General features: G+C 41.5%; 1 protein-coding gene across 2 annotated transcripts in view; it reads right to left on the reverse strand.

Moving 5' to 3' along the window:
- Window positions 1–253: 253 nt before the first annotated feature.
- CDKL1 (cyclin dependent kinase like 1) overlaps window positions 254–21,084 on the reverse strand; it is a 58,309-nt gene continuing 37,478 nt past the window's right edge. For both annotated transcript variants that reach the window (XM_069596164.1, XM_069596163.1), the window contains exons 4-10: window positions 14,629–14,701; window positions 12,095–12,185; window positions 11,344–11,544; window positions 8,644–8,726; window positions 5,484–5,540; window positions 4,174–4,329; window positions 254–2,500 (exon numbers count right to left, since the gene is read on the reverse strand). In XM_069596164.1, coding sequence (XP_069452265.1) covers window positions 2,393–2,500; window positions 4,174–4,329; window positions 5,484–5,540; window positions 8,644–8,726; window positions 11,344–11,544; window positions 12,095–12,185; window positions 14,629–14,701 — 769 coding nt within the window. In that variant the 3' untranslated portion in view covers window positions 254–2,392. The remainder of the gene's footprint in view (window positions 2,501–4,173; window positions 4,330–5,483; window positions 5,541–8,643; window positions 8,727–11,343; window positions 11,545–12,094; window positions 12,186–14,628; window positions 14,702–21,084) is intronic.

Below are 21,084 nucleotides of genomic sequence, written 5' to 3' on the forward strand. Positions count from 1 at the left end.
AAATAACTTTGCTTATTCCAATAAACCAGAGGAAACAATAATGAAGACCAGCAACAGCTTTACCTATTTTTGCTTAAATTTAAAAACTGCTTAAAGAGGAAAAATTTAACATGTCAATTAGAAACTAATTTGTATTCCCTCATATATGTTGGATAGTATTTCTCATGAGTATGAGCACAAAATTCACTTTATGTCTAGAACACAGTAATAATGAATATCATAAATAGATAGAATCAGGGCCATTTCAAAGAGGTAAAAATAAAGATCTGATTTTATTATTGTTAGTTATATGCCAACTTGTTTGAGGATGTCTGTATGTTTGGTTTGAACATTATTCGGTTGGATATAACCGTGACTGGAGATAGTTTTAAAATAAACACTTTCTCTGATGCACTCTTATAGTAGAAAAATGAATTTTAGTTGTGTTTAGAAACTGGATTATGTAAATAGCACATGCCATAAATGATATACTATTTACTAATTGCCACTGTCATTTTAAAAATCAGGAAATGTTTGTCTCATGTGAAACAGTGGTGATTCCGTGATGAAGAAAGGATCACGGATATGGTTAAGTATAAGCATACATTTTATAGAAGTCAGAAAAAAATGACCACTTCTGTCTCAGGTTTATTTGATTACTATGTGATGAAGCAACTGACTGCCCACAAGTTAGTCTGGAGATACTTTTCTATTCTGAATGGGATTCTTTAAAAATACTGGGTAAATTAGGCAGTTACAGTCACCTGCCTCGTCAAGTGCATTGTTAGGGGTAATGGAAAAAGAAAATACAAAATTTACACTATTGCAGAAGTTGGATGTTCTTCTTTGTCATTTGAATCAAAGTCTATGTAACAAGAATTAGATTATATTGTGACTGGTTATTTAGCCCACTGTCAACTTTCTGCAAGAAGCTACATACATCAGGAAGCCTTAGGCTATCATTAAACTGGCTGGGGTAGTCAAAATTATTGAACAGATGCCAGAATTTGGTAGATCACTGTGTAGTACGTAAAAACAGTCAAATGCTGTCATGAAGAAAATTAATATAGCAGTAAATTGAAGTGCAAAAGAAATGTTTTGAATATACAGTAAACAGTAAAATACATCTTCAAAACCCATGGCGAGAACTGCTAGGAAACAGCAGCACATCAATCAGAAATGGGGCTGAGCAATAAGAAACAGACATCAGCTTCATATTGCCCTTATGTCCAGGGGACAAAGACGAAAAAGCTTTTTGAATAGAAGCAATAGGCCAAATCAAAGCTAATTATATGTCATCATTTTAAGTACCACTGTACAAAGCTAGCAATTGTCAATAATATCACTTTGGCCTATTATTGTCAGTGTTTAACTGTTAGGTTGGTATATATACACACATATATGCGTGTGCAGTATAAAGATACTTCAGGGAAACATCAACTTAAAACATAATTCTTATGACCCAAGTGAAAGTTTATAAGCAGTTTCTTCCAAAACCCAGATCACTGTATATAGTCCTGCCTGTTGCTCTGTCTCCAAGTCTGAGGCAGAACTGGAGAGAATGGAGTACTAATTACTTTCAGGCTGGCAGGCTCAGTTCCTGCAAAGCCTGTAGATCTTGTTCTACCCCTTGGTCAACTGCCAAGCTTCATGCCATTGTTTGCAAGGGTAACTGGGTGAACAAATGTAGACAGATTATAGTCAACCCATCTTGCCTGCAAGAATGACTAAGATGCATCCTTTACTAAAGGTAGACTGAAGTATATGTAAGAAGTGTCTATAAACACATCATTAAATATATAAGCAGATAAATTACAGTCCTTTTATGATAATCCATATGATTTTAAATATTTTGAATGACTCAAATATTCAAGAAGTTTCCATATATAAAAATCAAGAACTAGAACAAGCAGGAAATGGAATTTTAAACATTTTGCTTTTAAGAACTAAAACCCTCCTTAAATATGATGAGAAAATCTGAAGAAGCAGGAGACAGGACTCAAAGCAACAGAGATCCAAAAAAATATATGGGCATTCTGTAATCCATTTTCACCTGTTCTATCTGGTACGATTATAGCATAAATCTTTTTTCTTTTGCATCTCTATTTTGTCAGAGGTATAAGTGAGTACAGTAGATACAGTTTATATTCTGTCCATCAGCTCAGCTACTTAGATACAATAAAAATACAAGTGAAAATCCAAAGAAGTTGTTCCTTTCTGTTCTGGACAGCATCGTCATGCATGGAAGACTGCCTCTGGAATTTTCCTTCACATCTTGCCATGTGGCCTCCCCCACTTAGTTACTTAAATTTTCTCCTGAGGCTTTTTCCAACGTTGTGATTGTTTTCAACCAAATGTGTGTTTTATTCAAATTGATGATCAACTCTTTTTTTATCGTCAATCTCCAAGCTCTTTAAATGTTTGGAAAATGGTAGTTAAGTTTCTTGGTGTTACAGCAATATTTCTTGTTATCCAGAGCTGGAAGGATGCTGCTGCTGGTCAGCTGAGGTAGGCACTGCAACTGAAAATACAAAACAGAATTACGGTCAATGCCACACACTTTTTTCATTATCCATAACACATTCAAAAAAAGGTAAATAATTTTTTCAGCACAGAAATACTCTTTCTGCATAGAATCCGGGATCTGAGAGAGAACAGAATGTTTACATCTGGAGCTCAGGGGCTCCAATCAAGATGGAGGAATTGATGGACAGGGAGCTCACTGCCTCCTATAAATCTGGTCTCTGCTTTTCCTTTTCAAGATTTATTGTTTATAATAAAGCAAAACATGTACTTGTATAATGTACAAAACATGTACATAAAGGAAATTTAGAGGATATGAAAAGGAAGGGGAAATCTACATGTTAATAGTATTGGAAAAAAAGCATATATTCACAGGAGTTAAGAGCTTGCTGGGACCTTAGGGATCATTTAAGCCAATACCTTGTCTTACAGGAAAGAAAACTGATGTCTGAAACACTCAGATGATTTGGCCACCTACTACCTTACTTAAAAAGGCAAAACTGCTCCTTTAATGCTGCCAGAAAATGTCTGAATTCATCCTCAATGTCAAACGAAAGCAAGGGAACACATATTTTTTATGGTACTATATGGACTTAGGTATCTGAAAAACGAATACTTTTCAGGACTTTTAAATCAAACCTACAAGTGATATACAAATTAGTGAGGTTCCTCTATTCTTTCATGTAAAAATATTTCTATCTAGACCCTTTACTCCTGAACTCAAAGAAACAGTAAGGTAAGGAGTAACTGAGGGGAAAGTCTGCTTAGTATGAAAAGCATTCTTAACTTCCTAACTCTGGTCTATTTTAGGGCACTGGGTTTCATGTGGTATCTGTTCCTAATGGACTATCCACCCTCTTCTCTCCTCCAAATCTCACAAACACCACCCAGATACCACTCAGCAGTGGAAACTGCAAGGGGAAAGACTAAGGCAAGATAATTTAAAGCTTAAGGGGCACCTGAGCAGATGAAAGAAGCAATCAGGAGCAGCCAGCTCATCCTAACTGTGGTTCCAACTACAATCCATTCTAAATCAGAACAGCTCTTGGTTTATGACAAGACACTTAATGCAAGGCCACTCTTCCCACTTTACAGCAATCACAAATCTTCACAGGCTCCCAGTGTGCAGCCTGGATGCTGTGCTCTGGTTAAACATACTGTTCTGCTATTCTCACTGAAAGTAATAATCACCGCATTTACCGTAGCCAACTCTAATGATTAACGGGTCAAGGAGGAAAACAGTTCCTTTTTCAGATAAAGCTGGAATGTCAATCAGTACTGAAGGTAAACATGATGACAGAGAGCTGCCTGGGGTAAATTTAATTTCATTTTCCAAAGCACAAGAAGCATGCTCAGTGGAATTCACTCCCTTGTCTCTGTCTGGGACCTGTGCTCCTGCACAGCAAAAGCCCTGGCCCCTGGGTGGCAGCAGGGAGCCACTAGGCAGGGTCATCTTTAGGATTCAGGAAGAAGGGCCCTTAACAGGCAAGTGTCTCTGGGACCCTGGCCGGTAGATCTTGTGAGCTGTGTGTCCTCACACAAGAATAACAGGATGCTGGAACTGCAAGCCACAACGGACACCTCAAGTATAGATTCAGGCTCTCTGTACCAGATGAACTCATCTGATATTGCAACCCTGCACGCTTCTGTAAAGCAGTGCCCCAGCTTTACCCCCGGCAAGTGCTTTCGGCTCCGTCGTAGCGTCTTCCTTGTTGGTTTCTCATGCTCTTTTGCCGAATCCCCTATTTCTCTGATACTGTCAAAATACGAATGCTGCAACAGCTGCTCACACGTCAGTCTCTCAGCAGGATTCATGTGGAGACAGCCCTAAAGGAACAGAAAATCCCCTCTTCTTACTCTCTAAAACTGCATAAACTTATTAATATCATTTTTTCTTCTTTGAAATATTAAAGTCTTCAGGTGGGGCCAAAAGGATGAAAAAGTAAGAAAAACACACGAATCATGACTTTCATTCCTTCCACAATCATTCCTGGGGGGTAACCACATAATGAATGAATGAATGGTTTCTAGGAATAGTAATGAATCATTTTCTTCACCTTGTTCTGTTCTTGAGGCATTCGGTGCTCTGCCCTGAGGGAGCAGGACATGATTTTTGAGTTCACCTCAGTGTCCCACTAGAATAATCCTCCTAACCCGTTTTGGGCACTTTACTTTGTAAAAACTAGTTTTTTTATTAAAAAAATAATATCTACACATGATAAAAATAAACTTCATACAGTATGTAGCAAAGTCTCTTCATCACTCTAGTTCTCCCATTCTGTCTTCTAAAATCAGTCATTTTTTGTATATTCTTCCAGAAATAGCCCATGTATTACATGTATGTAAGGGAAAAGGGACATACCTCTCTTTACGTTACATCATTCTTAACTATTTGCTATGCCAGTAAATAGGCTAGAGGGCTCATACTTAGATAGATTAAATCTCACAATTACATACCTCAAGGAACTGTCTCATTTCTAAAATTATAAATGCATCAGTAAATGTTTTAAATACTTTTTATAATGGGTGGGACATTGACCTTAGCTTGCAAATATTTTAATCGGTACTTCATTTTACACAAGGGCTATATACTTTTGAAAATGTGTATGGAAATCAAGTTTTAAAGTTGAAACCTACTTTCAGTATATTAGAGTGTTATTTAAAAGAATCCTATGGCTAAATAGTTTGTTGTTTTTTGTTTTTTTTTTTAAGAAAAGGATCCTTTTTGTAAAACAAACATTCCTCCTCTTAAAAATTTACATTTCAAGTACAATATTAGGGTAATTTAAAGTGAAAAATATTTACAGTTGTTTTCACTGTTATGTAACTCATTTTAAAAATGAAAAGCACATATACTTTTCAAGTGAGAAGAAGAATTCTAAAAGGAACACTTTTCAATGCATGGATTGACATAATCATTCAGATTCCCCAATGATTCAGCTGCCCTGTGCTCCCAGGTCTGTTGGAAGCCATGATTTTACCTTTAAGAGGTCCAGGGCAGGATAAGAGATATTTGGAAATTTTAATTCAAGTGGTTCCTGTTGAAAAAGAGAGAAAGAAAACATGGATTTTATTTACAGCATATATTCAAATATAAAGTTATTTCAGATTGAATTTTTGAGTGAGAGAAGCATCTTCCTGGAACCTTCTTTGCCTCCTCCACCCTCTGCCCACCCCACCTCCCACCTATGTCTGTTTCATAAGTTCCTTCTTTCCCCACTTCCAAAATGTTTTATAAGCTTATACTCTCCCCCATCCTCTAAACTGCTTTTCCAAATTTTCTTCCTAACCATTTACCCCCTTTACTTCCTAAAGAACAGATTCAGGTAGCAAACTGTGAGGGAATACTAATTAGAAAAAGAAAAAGAAAAAAAAACACTTGTCAAGCAATTGTTATTTCCCTGTTTTCTGCTCCAATTTATGTAACTTGCCTTGTCTCAGAATAATGTTTGGCATTTCTAGAAAGGGGTCCTGATTATGGCATTTATTGACATTTACCTAAAGGGAGCTATGTAACAAAGATTATTTTTCCCTACTCAGGTGAACAGATGTTCTTGGTTTTCTGGAATAAACACTGTTCTCTCCTCCCACAGGAGCCTGCTGTCCCCCTGATTATCCCACTGTTTAAAGAGTCTCCTGAGCAGACATCCATCAATCTCCTTTGGCCATTTAAGGCTATTTTTCTCTGATCACAGGCAGGCGACAATCAGGAGTAATAAACACTATAAAATAGAAGGAATGCCATATGTCAGGCAGACAGGCCAGTTCAAGTCTCCCACACTGCAGGCGGATTCTTTACCGTCTGAGCCACCAGGGAAGCCCACACCACTGATAAAGAGGCTAAAACGGAGGAAAACTGAGAAACTAAGAGCTAACCAGGCTGAGTCAAATAAATGACCAAGATGAATCGTGTGGATAAAGACGGTGGTTCCCTGGTGCTGCCATCAAGCTTAAGAGCACAGTGTTACTTAGTTCAGGGAACCAGCCAACAGCAACCAATTCCCAAGTGTGGAGTTATTCACCACTGATAAGAAATAAGAGCCTCAGTTTTGGAGTTGCCTAAGATCAACAGGGAAAAATAAAATCCTAAAGCACATCTGTATGAGCCTTTGAGAGCAGCCCACTCCACTCCCTAAGCTAAACTATTTCTCTTGCTACTTTTGTGCGTTGAATCTGAGCACCACTGAGGCCTGCTGTTTCAGCAAGGATGCCTGGGACGAGGCCGGCCGGTTGGCTGTGATAGGCAGGGGCCCATCCTGCCTGCTTAGCCGGTTTCCCTGCTCCCAGAAGCATGCAGGCCTCCTTCGGGCAGGGCTGCTGACGGGCAGAGGGACTCGGGCACAGATATTCAACCTGTGCAGCCTCCACGCTGCATCTTCCTGTGCTTCTGTCAACAGGAAATCCCCTGCAGGACAACCTCTGGGAAACCATGGGAAGCCTTTTACACCGATGAAACCTGGGCTGTTTCTGAGGTTTCACTGGTAGAAGAGCAAACAGGAAGTTCACTAAGGGACATTTAGTGAGACACTGGGAATGTCCAGGTCACAGGGGAGCAGCTGGGTCGCCTGCCATATGTCAGGTGTCATTCCTGCTTCTGTGGCCTTGAAGGCACGCTGCTGCCCCACTTTCCCTAATTCCGAGTGCTGCTGGAGGGTGGCGGCAGGGAGGCAGGAGGTGGGAGACCTCGCTGCAGGACTGGCCCAGAGTCTGCAGGGACAGACAGCTCTGATGGAACCGGCTGGAGCCTCCATCTGGAAACTGAGCAATGGAGGAGGGTTCACTTCGGTGTGAAACTACCTTTCTTAGACAGTAGGAACTCAGGACTTCATAGACCTTAACTGTGCTCTGAAATGTTTCTGATTATAATACAGGCTCATTAGAAGACACTTTAAAAAACCATAAAGAAAGAAACAAATTGTACCACCACAAAGAGACATTCGCTGTTAATATTTTGGTATACTATACCTTGCAGCCATTTATTTCATAAATAGAAAAATATAGCCTGATTTTCTTGAGGTTGTCATATTATTTTATATTTATACATGTAAACATGTATATTTATTTAAAATTCATTAAAATTATGTCAAATTATGGATACTATTTTATAACTTTTTTCATTTAGTAATATGTTATGGACCTTTTTTATCAGGTGATTACATATGACTCTAATTATTTTTATTGGCTATGTGGTATTTCTATTGTAAGGACGTACCATAACCTATTTAATTAATTCTTTAAAGGAAATGATTTCTGTTAAAGAATGTCATGTTTCCATCAAAAAATGTTTGCTGTATCTTTATGCTGTTAAGTCACTTCAGTCATGTCTGACTCTGTGCGACCCCAGAGACAGCAGCCCACCAGGCTCCCCCGTCCCTGGGATTCTCCAGGCAAGAACACTGGAGTGGGTTGCCATTTCCTTCTCCAGTGCATGAAAGTGAAAGGTGAAAATGAAGTCGCTCAGTCGTGTCCAACCCTCAGTGACCCCATGGACTGCAGCCTTCCAGGCTCCTCTGTCCATGGGATTTTCCAGGCAAGAGTATCTTTATACTCTTGTCTAATAGTTTCACTGGACTAAATTCTTGAAAGTGCTTTAGACTATGCACATTTAAAATTTTTTCAGTTTTTGAAAAATACGTGTTTTCTCCACATTGGCCAAAAGAACAGGTATCAGAGTGAGGCTGGCCAAGCAAGTTCATCACCATTTTCCCCCATGGTCTGGGACTGAGAGCACAGCAGAGTAGGGGCTTGGACCATGCTGGATTTTCCTGGAGGAGTCATCGTCTACAGGTTGATCAACTCTGAGCTTTGTAGCTTCAACTGCTGAAAATGATGGACAGGCGAGTTTGGGGCAAAGAGCTCTGCAATCCTGTCCACCATGATGGCTAAGCTCTGCTATCAGCTGTCTGTAAATTAGCACTGAAGGCCAGGGTCTTGTAGCGAATTTTCTCCAGTTTTTTTTTCCACTCTTAGACTGATCTTCTGGTGCCAGATGGACCATGGAGCTCAGGCAGGTGCCTAACTATCAAAACCTAGTTAGACTGCAACTCCCCATGTATATTCATTGAGTGAGAATGATCACCACTTAAATATCCTGGTAAACGTAGCTCTGACCTGCAGAGCTTACCAAAATAGGTCACTCACCATATCTTCAGGGTCTGGAATTTTTACCCCACTGAAGTACTGATTTGTGCTAAATACATGTTGGTGCCTAGGAATGAGGTCTCCTTTGGACAAGAAGAAAGAGAAAGGTAAAATTAGATCAGTTATAGATATATTACAAAATACTGGGTATAGTTTTCTGAAACTAACACAATATTGTAAGTCAATTATACTTCAATAAAAATTTTTAAAAAACAAAAAAGAGAAAAACAATGTTTTTCATCCTCTCAAAAACATTAGATCAGTTAGCAAGCACTGCTCTATGGTTTCCTTTCATTGGTGCTGTATTGGACATCACCAGATGGTCAACACCAAAATCAGATTGATTATATTCTTTGCAGCCAAAGATGGAGAAGCTCTATACAGTCAACAAAAACAAGACCAGGAGTTGACTGTGGCTCAGATCATGAACTCCTTGTTACCAAATTCAGACTCAAATTGAAGAAAGTAGGGAAAACCGCTGGAGCATTCAGGTATGACCTAAATCAAATCCCTTATGATGATACAGTGGAAGTGAGAAATAGATTTAAGGGCCTAGATCTGATAGATAGAGTGCCTGATGAGCAATGGAATGAGGTTCGTGACATTGTACAGGAGACAGGGATCAAGACCATCCCCATGGAAAAGAAATGCAAAAAAGCAAAATGGCTGTCTGGGGAGGCCTTACAAATAGCTGTGAAAAGAACAGAGGTGAAAAGCAAAGGAGAAAAGGAAAGATATAAGCATCTGAATGCAGAGTTCCAAAGAATAGCATGGAGAGATAAGAAAGCCTTCTTCAGGGATCAATGCAAAGAAATAGAGGAAAACAACAGAATGGGAAAGACTAGAGATCTCTTCAAGAAAATTAGAGATCCCAAGGGAATATTTCATGCAAAGATGGGCTCAATAAAGGACAGAAATGGTATGGACTAAATAGAAGCAGAAGATATTAAGAAGAGGTGGCAAGAATACACAGAAGAACTGTACAAAAAAGATCTTCACGACCCAGATAATCACAATGGTGTGATCACTCATCTAGAGCCAGACATCCTGGAATGTGAAGTCAAGTGGAAGCATCACTATGAACAAAGCTAGTGGAGGTGATGGCATTCCAGTTGAGCTGTTTCAAATCCTGAAAGATGATGCTGTGAAAGTGCTGCACTCAATATGCCAGCAAATTCGGAAAACTCAGCAGTGGCCACAGGACTGGAAAAGGTCAGTTTTCATTCCAGTTACAAAGAAAGGCAATGCCAAAGAATGTTCAAACTACTGCACAATTGCACTCATCTCACATGCTAGTAAAGTAATGCTCAAAATTCTCCAAGCCAGGCTTCAGCAATACCTGAACTGTGAACTTCCAGATGTTCAAGCTGGTTTTAGAAAAGGCAGAGGAACCAGAGATCAAATTGCCAACATCCGCTGGATCCATCCAATGGAAAAAGCAGGAGAGTTCCAGAAAAGCATCTATTTCTGCTTTATTGACTATGCCAAAGCCTTTGACTGTGTGGATCACAATAAACTGTGGAAAATTCTGAAAGAGATGACCTGCCTCCTGAGAAATCTGTATGCAGGTCAGGAAGCAACAGTTAGAACTGGACATGGAACAACAGACTGGTTCCAAATAGGAAAAGGAGTATGTCAAGGCTCTATCCTGTCACCCTGCTTATTTAACTTATATGCAGAGTACATCATGAGAAATGCTGGACTGGGAGAAACACAAGCTGGAATCAAGATTTCTGGGAGAAATATCAATAACCTCAGATATGCAGATGACACCACCCTTATAGCAGAAAGTGAAGAAGAACTAAAAAGCCTCTTGATGAAAGTGAAAGTGAAAAAGTTGGCTTAAAGCTCAACATTCAGAAAACGAAGATCATGGCATCCAGTCCCATCACTTCATGGGAAATAGATGGGGAAACAGTGGAAACAGTGTTAGACTTTATTTTGGGGGGCTCCAAAATCACTGCAGATGGTGACTGCAGCCATGAAATTAAAAGATGCTTACTCCTTGGAAGAAAAGTTATGACCAACCTAGATAGCATATTCAAAAGCAGAGACATTACTTTGCCGACTAAGGTCAGTCTAGTCGAGGCTATGGTTTTTCCTGTGGTCATGTATGGATGTGAGAGTTGGACTCTGAAGAAGGCTGAGTGCCGAAGAATTGATGGTTTTGAACTGTGGAGTTGGAGAAGACTCTTGAGAGTCCCTTGGACTGCAAGGACATCCAACCAGTCCATTCTGAAGGAGATCAGCCCTGGGATTTCTTTGGAGGGAATGATGCTAAAGCTGAAGCTCCAGTACTCTGGCCACCTCATGCGAAGAGTTGACTCATTAGAAAAGACTCTGATGCTGGGAGGGATTGGAGGCAGGAGGAGAAGGGGACGACAAAGGATGGCATCAGCTGGATGGCATCACTGACTCGATAGACGTGAGTTTGAGTGAACTCCGGGAGTTGGTGATGGACAGGGAGGCCTGGCGTGCTGCGATTCATGGTGTCGCAAAGAGTCGGACACGACTAAGTGACTCGGAACTGAACTGAACATACCTACAAAGGACACCGTTTATGGAGCCATTACAATGAGGCTCTGAGTTTCCCTGTTTCGTGACTATAAAGGGCACTGGATGAGACTAGGAACTTGGCTCTGCCCTGACATGGGTAGAAGTATCTGGTTTCCAAAAGATGGGACAAAACCCAGCACTTACCCAAGGTTTTCCTAATCAGATAGAGCTGATCCACATCTGATTTTCCTGGCCATAGAGGAACCCCTGACAGCAGCTCAGCAAAGACACAGCCAATTGCCCAAACATCTACTGGGGGTCCGTACTGCGTGTCCCCCACCAGCAGCTCTGGGGAGCGGTACCACCTGGTAGCCACGTAGTCTGTGTAGTAGTCGCTCGGTCCAGCTGGCCAGCCATGGGACATGGAAAATAGAGGGAACAGTGCAGGGAGTCAGAACCGGGAGGGCGAAGACCTGGGAAATCAAGCTCGTGCCCCACCTGCGGTTTTTCCAAATCGGTGCTTCACAGCACTGGTTACACATGAAAACCACCTGGAACATAGTCCTTTTAAAAATTACTGATGTTTGAGCCCCACACCAGTCCAGTTAAACAGAATCCCTAGAGGGGTATCAATATGGTGTTTAGAGTTTATTGCTTCCCAGATGATTCTAATCTACAGCCAACATTAAAAGCCACTCTTCTAAAATAGTAGTTTTTAAAAGCACTATTTTAGCAAAAGATGAAGGGTAATATATTAGTAAGCCCTTTATTGTGATAAAATTTACATATAGCATATACATTTTTAAACCACTGTATGCGTGTTTTCAGTAATTGTAGACTTGCAAGCTTATGCCCTAAATATACAAGAACTAGCTTCCTATAGCACTTAGATCCCTTATCATATTAACAATCTCCCTAGCTTTGACACTTAACTAAAGAAAACTTTGATACTCACTCAAAAGTCGAGCGAATCCAAAGTCGCAAAGCTTAATCACAGACTGTTTCGTGACGAGGATGTTTTCCGGCTTCACATCCCTGTGTATGCACTAGTCACAAACATCAAACCCGAGCAGATTAAACAGGAGCAACCCTAATATATGGACTAAATAAAATACGTGAATATCCAGCAAATATCTGAGGCTGTTTGAACCTCTCAATGACCTTTTAGATAACAGACTACAAAACAGTAGCCTAAAATAAATCTAGCACCATAACCACCATAGCCTGAATCAACCCCAGTTCCTGAAGGGCCCTAAAGGACCAATAAATGTGAAAAAAAAATAAAATAAAAGTAGAGTAGCAAGATAAACAATAATTTTTTTTAGTAGAAGTACATCCCATGTAGTGTTTGGAACATATTTATACTTAAGTGTTTATGACTGTTTACTTGAAATTCAAATTTAACCGGGTGTATTTAATCTGGCTACCTTAGGTGACAGAGGAAATGTTAAAAAGCTCTGGATGAGGACTGCAGCATGGCTGCAGGAGCTGCAAATTGGTGCCTAAGCAGAATTCATAATCCAGTTGTTTAACTGAGAACAGAACACATTCCGCCTGGTAAACAGGACAAGCCCTGGGCCTGCTGAGATAAGCTGAGGAAGAGATGGGTGGGAAGCAGCAGCTTGCCAAGAGACCTCCCTTCCAGCTCTGACATTTGTCCCCACAAGATAAACAAACGCAGGCAGCGCACACCCTCTGGGGAGTCACTAGATGTCAGCTCCATCCCACACACATCCAGCCTCCTTACTGCCCCTCCACCCCACCGGATGTAGCCCCCACGACACCACCAAGGATTAGACACAAATCACCTGTGGTTTCTAGACCACAGCTGACATTGTTTAACAGGGTGATGTTAGAAGAATGCTTAAGAACCTTCACATGATTTCCCTATTAAATGGTGCTTTTTTTGGTAAGGAACAAATCTTCAACAACAATAAAAACAACCAATTAGCAATTACATAAAAACAACAGTGAGGTCAAAATACTGTTCAGGCTCCTAATAACCTTCTCTTCTTTGTGTTTTCCTCTCTGGAGGAGAATGTTGGCGGCTTCTGCAATCTGAGAGACCCTCTCTGGCTTAGGGCTGATACCCTGGGGTGTTCTTGACTTTCTAAAATTTGGAGCTAGGACAGAGGTTCCTCTTATGCCTGGCCTAGTTCTCACTCCAAAGGATCTTCAGGGTGAGACCTGGGTGTCAGTGTTTCCCCACGGGTATTTATTATTCTGGAAAAATTGGGGGGGGACAATTTCTGAATTATTTTGTTACAACAGATCTGGTTCTCAGCAATTAATGGCCCTGAGATCTCCACATTTTTACCCCTGGCTTCAAATATTACTATAATGGGTACACCCTGGAATATCGTGATGACAGATGGTCAGAAGCACTTGTAAGCAAGAATGTGCTCCTATTCTGTTCTGGGAATTCTTTACAAGTTTCTACAGCCCTCCCCCCAAGCACATGTGGCCAAACAGTTTCAGGGGCTCTCCAGGGAGCTGTGGTATGCATTATATTTGCTCTTCGTGTCTCTGCTTTTCCCCACCAGGGCCTTTCTGCCGTCTCTCTCGCTCCCCCCACTCCCCAACCCCGCTCCTAAAACCTGCTATCAGGAAACTGCTGGCCCTCACTCGCAGTGAAGAGCAGTACATATAAGGCATCCATACTCCCCGGTGTGCACGCATTTGGACACAGATTGTAGCCTTTAGCTAGGTGGAGGCTCAGCTGGGAGAAGTGCTGCCTACTCTCATATTTCCTTCTGGGAAGGCAGCTTCAGGGGCAAAAAAAAATTAGAACAGCTCGAGGAAGGCATTTCAGCCCTACCAGTGAAATTGACCCTGGACGTTGTCAGGATGACAAAATGCAGTAAACTGCCCTTGGGGCCAAAATGAAGCTCTGATATTGGAGTCTGGCTTCCTGCATGCAGGGAGTGGGCTGTGTTGAAGCCAAGGGAGTAGCAGGCTACCCAGTATCTGTGAAGTCCCACCACGTGGGCAGCAGTCCACTGTACCTCCTGCCAGCCTTGCTGTGGCTGAGAGTGCTCACGAGGTTTCCACTGGCTGCTTCATTGCAGCCCTGGCACTTCTAACTCACCTATGCAGACACGAGCAGGTGTGCATCACACTTGGGACTCCACGTAATGCATGCAACAGGCATGAGTCACCTGGGCTTCCCCTCCCCAATTTCACAGTATTTTGAGGGTACCAGAGCAACATGGACTCCAAGTGGGAAGGAGTCTACCTTAAATCTGGGCAGTTTCTAAGCAACATAAACAAAACTACTTTCTCAAAATCATAAACATACATCTTTAAAATCTGAACAAGAAGGAATAGCTTAGGTTGGCATTTTTAGCTTCTATGTACCCCTCAAACAGGCTTATAAAGACTTGGGTGAAAAAGGCCTATCCACAAAAGTATGATATAAACTCTGTACAAAGATTCCACCTCAGGTGAAAGGCAGCCTTCTGATTTTTAGAGGGGGATCATGAGACTTACACTGTGTTTATGGCAAAAATTTACAGCTTGCAGTGTCTGCCAAGTTATGCTCTTCACGAGATGTTCTGGTACCCTAAAAAAAGAAAAAGAAGCAACACAGATACACTCTTTAGTGTTTCGATGGAATTCAGCTCAAAAAAGGAAATAAACCAAGACACGCTCAAGTAGTGGAAAATCCTAGGTGACACATACAGTCATCTAACTCATTGGAGAGGGTCCAGAGTATAGAAAACCTGTGATGAGAACACTGCTGAAGTCCAGGGATGGCAAGGTGCAACATCTACGCCTCCAGAAAAGGACCATGAAGCCCCAGTGGGATTTCAGCAAGTACTGAGGGCCACCTACCTAGAACATCTGTGACTGGGAACCTGCCTGGTAACTGGAGTTCCATTGCTATAAGGAGCTTTTTGTTGATGGCAAGTTAGTGAATATCAAGCATAAAAGATGCTGCCTATTTTTTCAAGTTGCCCCAACCGATGGCCTTGAAGTAGAACTCATCTTCCACAGATGGGCCTGGGGTTTTTTCAGATTCCTGAGGAAGCACTTTTTTTTTTAGGTAATGAAGGTTGTATTGAAGGTAAAGAAGAGGTTTACATTGCACACCACACAACAGAAGGCCAGAATAACTGACCTGTGTGTGTTTGCCCACATAGGCAGCTTGGTTCTTTCCTCACACGTCTTTTCTCTGGTAGCCGGTTGCATCCTGCTTACATCTTCCTGCCCTGTCCTCTATCACAGCATCTAAACTTTATTCCAATGTTCTTAGCACTTCCTCCCTGACTCTAGGTTTACATAACCAGGGCAACCAATAGCCTACTAGGTCCTTTGTGCAAATCAGGAAACAGCACCGCCTTTCAGCACACTTCTTAAAAATATTTATTTATTTAATTTTACTGGCTGCCCTGGGTATTAGTTGCAGCATACAGGATCTTTAGCTGTAGCATGTGGGATCTATTTCCCTGACCAGGGATCAAACCTGGACCCCATGCACTGGAAGAATGGAGTCTTAGCCACTGGACTGCTAGGGAAATCCCCTGAGAGTATTTTTTTTTTTTAAGTATTAGGCAATGAGTAAAATGAATGCTAGTGGTAAAGAACTTGCCTGCCAATGCAGGAGACATAAGAGACACGGGTTCAATCCCTGGGTGGGGAAGATCCCCTGGAGGAGAGCATGGCAACCCACTCCAGTATTCCTGCCTGGAGAATCTCATGGATAGAGGAACCTAGTGGGCTACAGTCCACAGGGTCACAAAGAGTCCGACATGACTGAAGTGACTTAGCATGCATTCAAAATGAACCACAGAAAGAATACATTTATTTTTCAGAGACTCTGGCCTACCAGTTAGACTTACTGTTTTTACAAATCAAACATTAAACAATGTTGTTGTGATCCTCAGCCAGAACTAATATGTATACTAGGGAGGAAACTCTTGAGTACTCGTGTCAAGGTGACCCAAAAAAGTCACTTCCAGCCTCTGGGAGGGGGTATGAGGCCACTGTTGTCACAGGCCAGATGTTCAGGAAATCCTTTCAGGCAGATAAGGGGATGCTGTAACAGTGGGACAATGTGGAGGAAACAAAGAGGCCACTTCCAGGAAGAAGATCTGGGACCCTCCTGGGCTGAAGTAGCTTTTCTCCAATTTCTCTTCCTTATTCTAATGACACAGGGTAGAGATGCCAGAAAAATCTCACCTGTCTAGAAAGAAAGGCCTAGAAAAACACAACTAAGACAAGGACATTTCAGGTGACGTGCTTTCCCCAAGCCTCCACTTTTTGTCCAGAAAAAAAAAAAAAACCAGAATATATTTTGATTGTGTAATCAAGTATTCATATACGGTTATTCAGAACCAGGCATCTAGTCTCTAAGAACATTTCCCAAAAGAAATTATGCAAAAAAGAGCATGTAAAAGTAAATTATAATAGTGTATCATTCAGTTCAGTTCAGTTCAGTCGCTCAGTCGTGTCCGACTCTTTGCGCCCCATGAATCCCAGCACGCCGGGCCTCCCTGTCCATCACCAACTCCCGGAGTTCACTCAAACTCACGTCCATCGAGTCAGTGATGCCATCCAGCCATCTCATCCTCTGTCGTCCCCTTCTCCTCCTGCCCCAAATCCCTCCCAGCATCAGAGTCTTTTCCAATGAGTCAACTCTTCGCATCAGGTGGCCAAAGTACTGGAGTTTCAGCTTCAGCATCATTCCTTCCAAAGAAATCCCAGGGTTGATTTCCTTCAGAATGGACTGGTTGGATCTCCTTGCAGTCCAAGGGACTCTCAAGAGTCTTCTCCAACTACACAGTTCAAAAGCATCAATTCTTCAGCGCTCAGCCTTCTTCAGAGTCCAACTCTCACATCCATACATGACCACAGGAAAAACCATAGCCTTGACTAGATGGACCTTAGTCGGCAAAGTAATGTCTCTGCTTTTGAATATGCTATCTAGGTTGGTCATAACTTTTCTTCCAAGGAGTAAGCGTCTTTTAATTTCATGGCTGAAGTCACCATCTGCAGTGATTTCGGAGCCCAGAAAAATAAAGTCTGACACTGTTTCCACTATTTCCCCATCAATTTCCTATGAAGTGATGGGACCAGATGCCATGATCTTCGTTTTCTGAATGTTGAGCTTTATGCCAACTTTTTCACTCTCCTCTTTCACTTTTATCAAGAGGCTTTTTAATTCCTCTTCATTTTCTGCTATAAGGGTGGTGTCATCTGCATATCTGAGGTTATTGATATTTCTCCCGGAAATCTTGATTCCAATTTGTGTTTCTTCCAGTCCAGCGTTTCTCATGATGTACTCTGCATAGAAGTTAAATAAGCAGGGTGACAGTATAGAGCCTTGACATACTCCTTTTCTTATTTGGGACCAGTCTGTTGTTCCATGTCCAGTTCTAACTGTTGCTTCCTGACCTGCATACAGAGTTCTCAAGAGGCAGGTCAGGTGGTCTGGTATTCCCATCTTTCAGAATTTTCCACAGTTTATTGTGATCCACACAGTTAAAGGCTTTGGCATAGTCAATAAAGCAGAAATAGATGTTTTTCTGGAACTCTCTTGCTTTTTCCATGATCCAGCGGATGTTGGCAATTTGATCTCTGGTTCGTCTGCCTTTTCTAAAACCAGCTTGAACATCAGGAAGTTCATGGTTCACGTATTGCTGATGCCTGGCTTGGAGAATTTTGAGCATTATTTTAGTAGCATGTGAGATGAGTGAAACTGTGTGGTAGTTTGAGCATTCTTTGGCATTGCCTTTCTTTGGGACTGGAATGAAAACTGACCTTTTCCAGTCCTGTGGCCACTGCTGAGTTTTCCAAACTTGCTGGCATATTGAGTGCAGCACTTTCACAGCATCATCTTTCAGGATTTGAAACAGCTCAACTGGAATGCCATCACCTCCACTAGCTTTGTTCATAGTGATGCTTTCTAAGGCCCACTTGACTTCACATTCCAGGATGTCTGGCTCTAGATGAGTGATCACACCATAATGATTATCTGGGTCGTGAAGGTCTTTTTTGTACAGTTCTTCTGTGTATTCTTGCCACCTTTTCTTAATATCTTCTGCTTCTGTTTGGTCCATACCATTTCTGTCCTTTATCGAGCCCATCTTTGCATGAAATGTTCCCTTGGTATCTCTAATTTTCTTGAAGAGATCTCTAGTCTTTCCCATTCTGTTGTTTTCCTCTATTTCTTTGCATTGATTGCTGAAGAAGGCTTTCTTATCTCTTCTTGCTATTCTCTGGAACTCTGCATTCAGATGCTTATATCTTTCCTTTTCTCCTTTACTTTTCACCTCTCTTCTTTTCACAGCTATTTGTAAGGCCTCCCCAGACAGCCATTTTGCTTTTTTGCATTTCTTTTCCATGGGGATGGTCTTGATCCCTGTCTCCTGTACAATGTCACGAACCTCATTCCATAGCTCATCAGGCACTCTATCTATCAGATCTAGGCCCTTAAATCTATTTCTCACTTCCACTGTATAATCATAAGGGATTTGATTTAGGTCATACCTGAATGCTCCAGCGGTTTTCCCTACTTTCTTCAATTTGAGTCTGAATTTGGTAATAAGGAGTTCATGATCTGAGCCACAGTCAGATTTCTCTTCAAAACGTATAGAGTGTATCATTAGTGCTCGTCTAACACTAAGTACCTTATTACACAATTTTCAAATGTAAAAACTCTGTGCAAGCTACCATCTTGGGTCAGCTACTCACTTCACTTTCCGATTTTTCCATGCATTTTATCTGATCTTTAAGACCGTTTTTATGACGATGATAGGAGTCAAGTTTTTCACTCTCAGATAAGGGAGTGACAGATATGGAAAGAAAGAAGAATAGAATCTCTTCTGCGGTGTTCGATTAGGATTGGATACACATGCATGTACAGAGGGTGCTGCCCTGGAAAGGGTGCTGATATCTGACACAGGTGCTCTAGAAAGCTTCTTGACATAGGACAATATCTGAGGTAGTGGTTAAGGTGAGGAGAAGTGGCCAGATTTTTATAGAAAAAAAATCCATAGTTTAGAAATAGAGTCTTCAGGATTCTCTGAGAGATTGGATATGAGATTCACAGAGGAGTCAAGGAATGACACCAAGGTGTCAGCTTGAGTCGCTGGTTTATAGTGGGGCCCTTCCCTGGTAGCTCAGATGATACAGAATCCGCCTGCAATGCAGTAGACCAGGGTTCAGTCCCTCGTTCAGGAAGATCTCCTGGAGAAGGGAAGGGCAACCCACTCCAGTATTCTTGCCTGGGAAATCCCACGGACCAAGGAGCCTGGTAGGGTACAGTCCATGGGGCTGCAAAGAGTCAGGCATGCCTGAGTGACTAACACACTTACTGTGGAGAATGCTAGGGGAAGAACTGGTTTCAGGGAGGGAAGAGAAGGTGGATGAGATGCTTCTTAGCCATACACGGGAAGACTCGGGGAAGGGAGTCCTGAACTCAGAAGGGAGATGTACATTTGGGAAGCATAAGCTTAGTGATAGAATTTAGAGCTCTGGGACTGGATGAAGCCACTTAAGAGGTGAATCCAGAAAAAAGAAGAGGTCAAGCCTGGAGGCCCTCAACATGCAGAGATCAGAAAAAGGAGGCAGACCCAGCAAGACTGGGGTTGGTCCTCAAGTGAAGTAAGATGACACTCAGGAGAAGTGTCCCTGAAGCCAACTGAAAAAAGTGTTTCAAAGGACTTCTGGGTTAAGTTGGTGGATAGAACACACTGATCTATTTTCAATCTCTTCTAAAATCTAACTAGAACTACACTAAAGATCAATCAAAATATAAGCCATCCTCTCACCCTCAGGCAGCTTACAGTATGTTTGGGAAGATAAAAGTGCAAGACAAGACATGTTGAGAGCAGATGAGAGCGACATCTGTTCCTCTGGAGCCCGCTGGGCTGCGGTCCAGCTCATCAGAGGCACTCCCTCCAGAGAGGGTGGAGTGAATCCATCTTCTACTAGTGGGAACAGGGGAAGGGGGAGCACCTGTGGGTCCTCCACATGGCTTTCCTCCTGTCTGCTTTGGGGACTCTGTTTTACCCCCAGGAACATAAAAGCTTCCCAAGAGTTTGGCTCCAAGGAGGAGTGCGGGGGTGTCATTAAAAATGTCTGTGGTCTAGATTTCTGTGCGACTGTACCATTTTTACTGAAGATAGAGATGCTTGGTCACAACAAGCAAGCAAAGCCAGATTAAGGAAGACAAGACATCCAGGAAGCAGTGAATCCAACCCTAGAGAAATTCCAAAAGGGGATTTCAAGGATGACAGCAAAGGGAAGTCCCAGGAGGACAGCTGGTCCACAGGCATGGAGAACAAGCCAGACAGATGGAGAATGGGGATCTAAGTGCAGGACATTATCAGGAGGGAGAAAAGGAATAGATTACCTGATATGATTATCCTGCAGAAAAGTATACTAAGAGACTATTAAAAAGAGTGGGGAAAGTTAGCAGTAGGGTTAAAGAATACTAAGCAAATTTTAAAAATATGGCAAATATTAATTTGCAGAAAAAAGTATAAAAAGAAACCCCAGTATGGTAAAATGCTCAACTATAAGTAATATTTCCATAGGCATAATAATAGGAACAGTGAATTCTGAATTAATGAAATTTTAATATAACTATTTGGGGGAAGAAGAAAGGGGAAGCAGAGGAAATAATGGTATAGGAAAACTAAATCCTCATCTATCAGAATAGTCTGTAGATTATGGCTAAAAATTAATATATGATAACAGTATATCACTCTTTTATGACATCATTATATTGCTAGATTTAATTCACTAGGGATTTTTGCATCTAGTTTATGAAGGATATCCATCTGTCATTTTCTTTCCTTGAGATGCCCTTGTCTAGTTCTGGTATCAGGCTATAGTGGCCTCATAATGTGATTTGGAAATTGTTTCTTCCTTCTATATTTCATGAAAGAGTTTGTGTAGGATTGCTAATATTTCTTCCTTTTATGTTTGAAGAAAATC

The sequence above is a fragment of the Ovis canadensis genome, chromosome 7 (genome assembly GCF_042477335.2).
Source record: "Ovis canadensis isolate MfBH-ARS-UI-01 breed Bighorn chromosome 7, ARS-UI_OviCan_v2, whole genome shotgun sequence".
Lineage (NCBI taxonomy): Eukaryota > Metazoa > Chordata > Mammalia > Artiodactyla > Bovidae > Ovis > Ovis canadensis.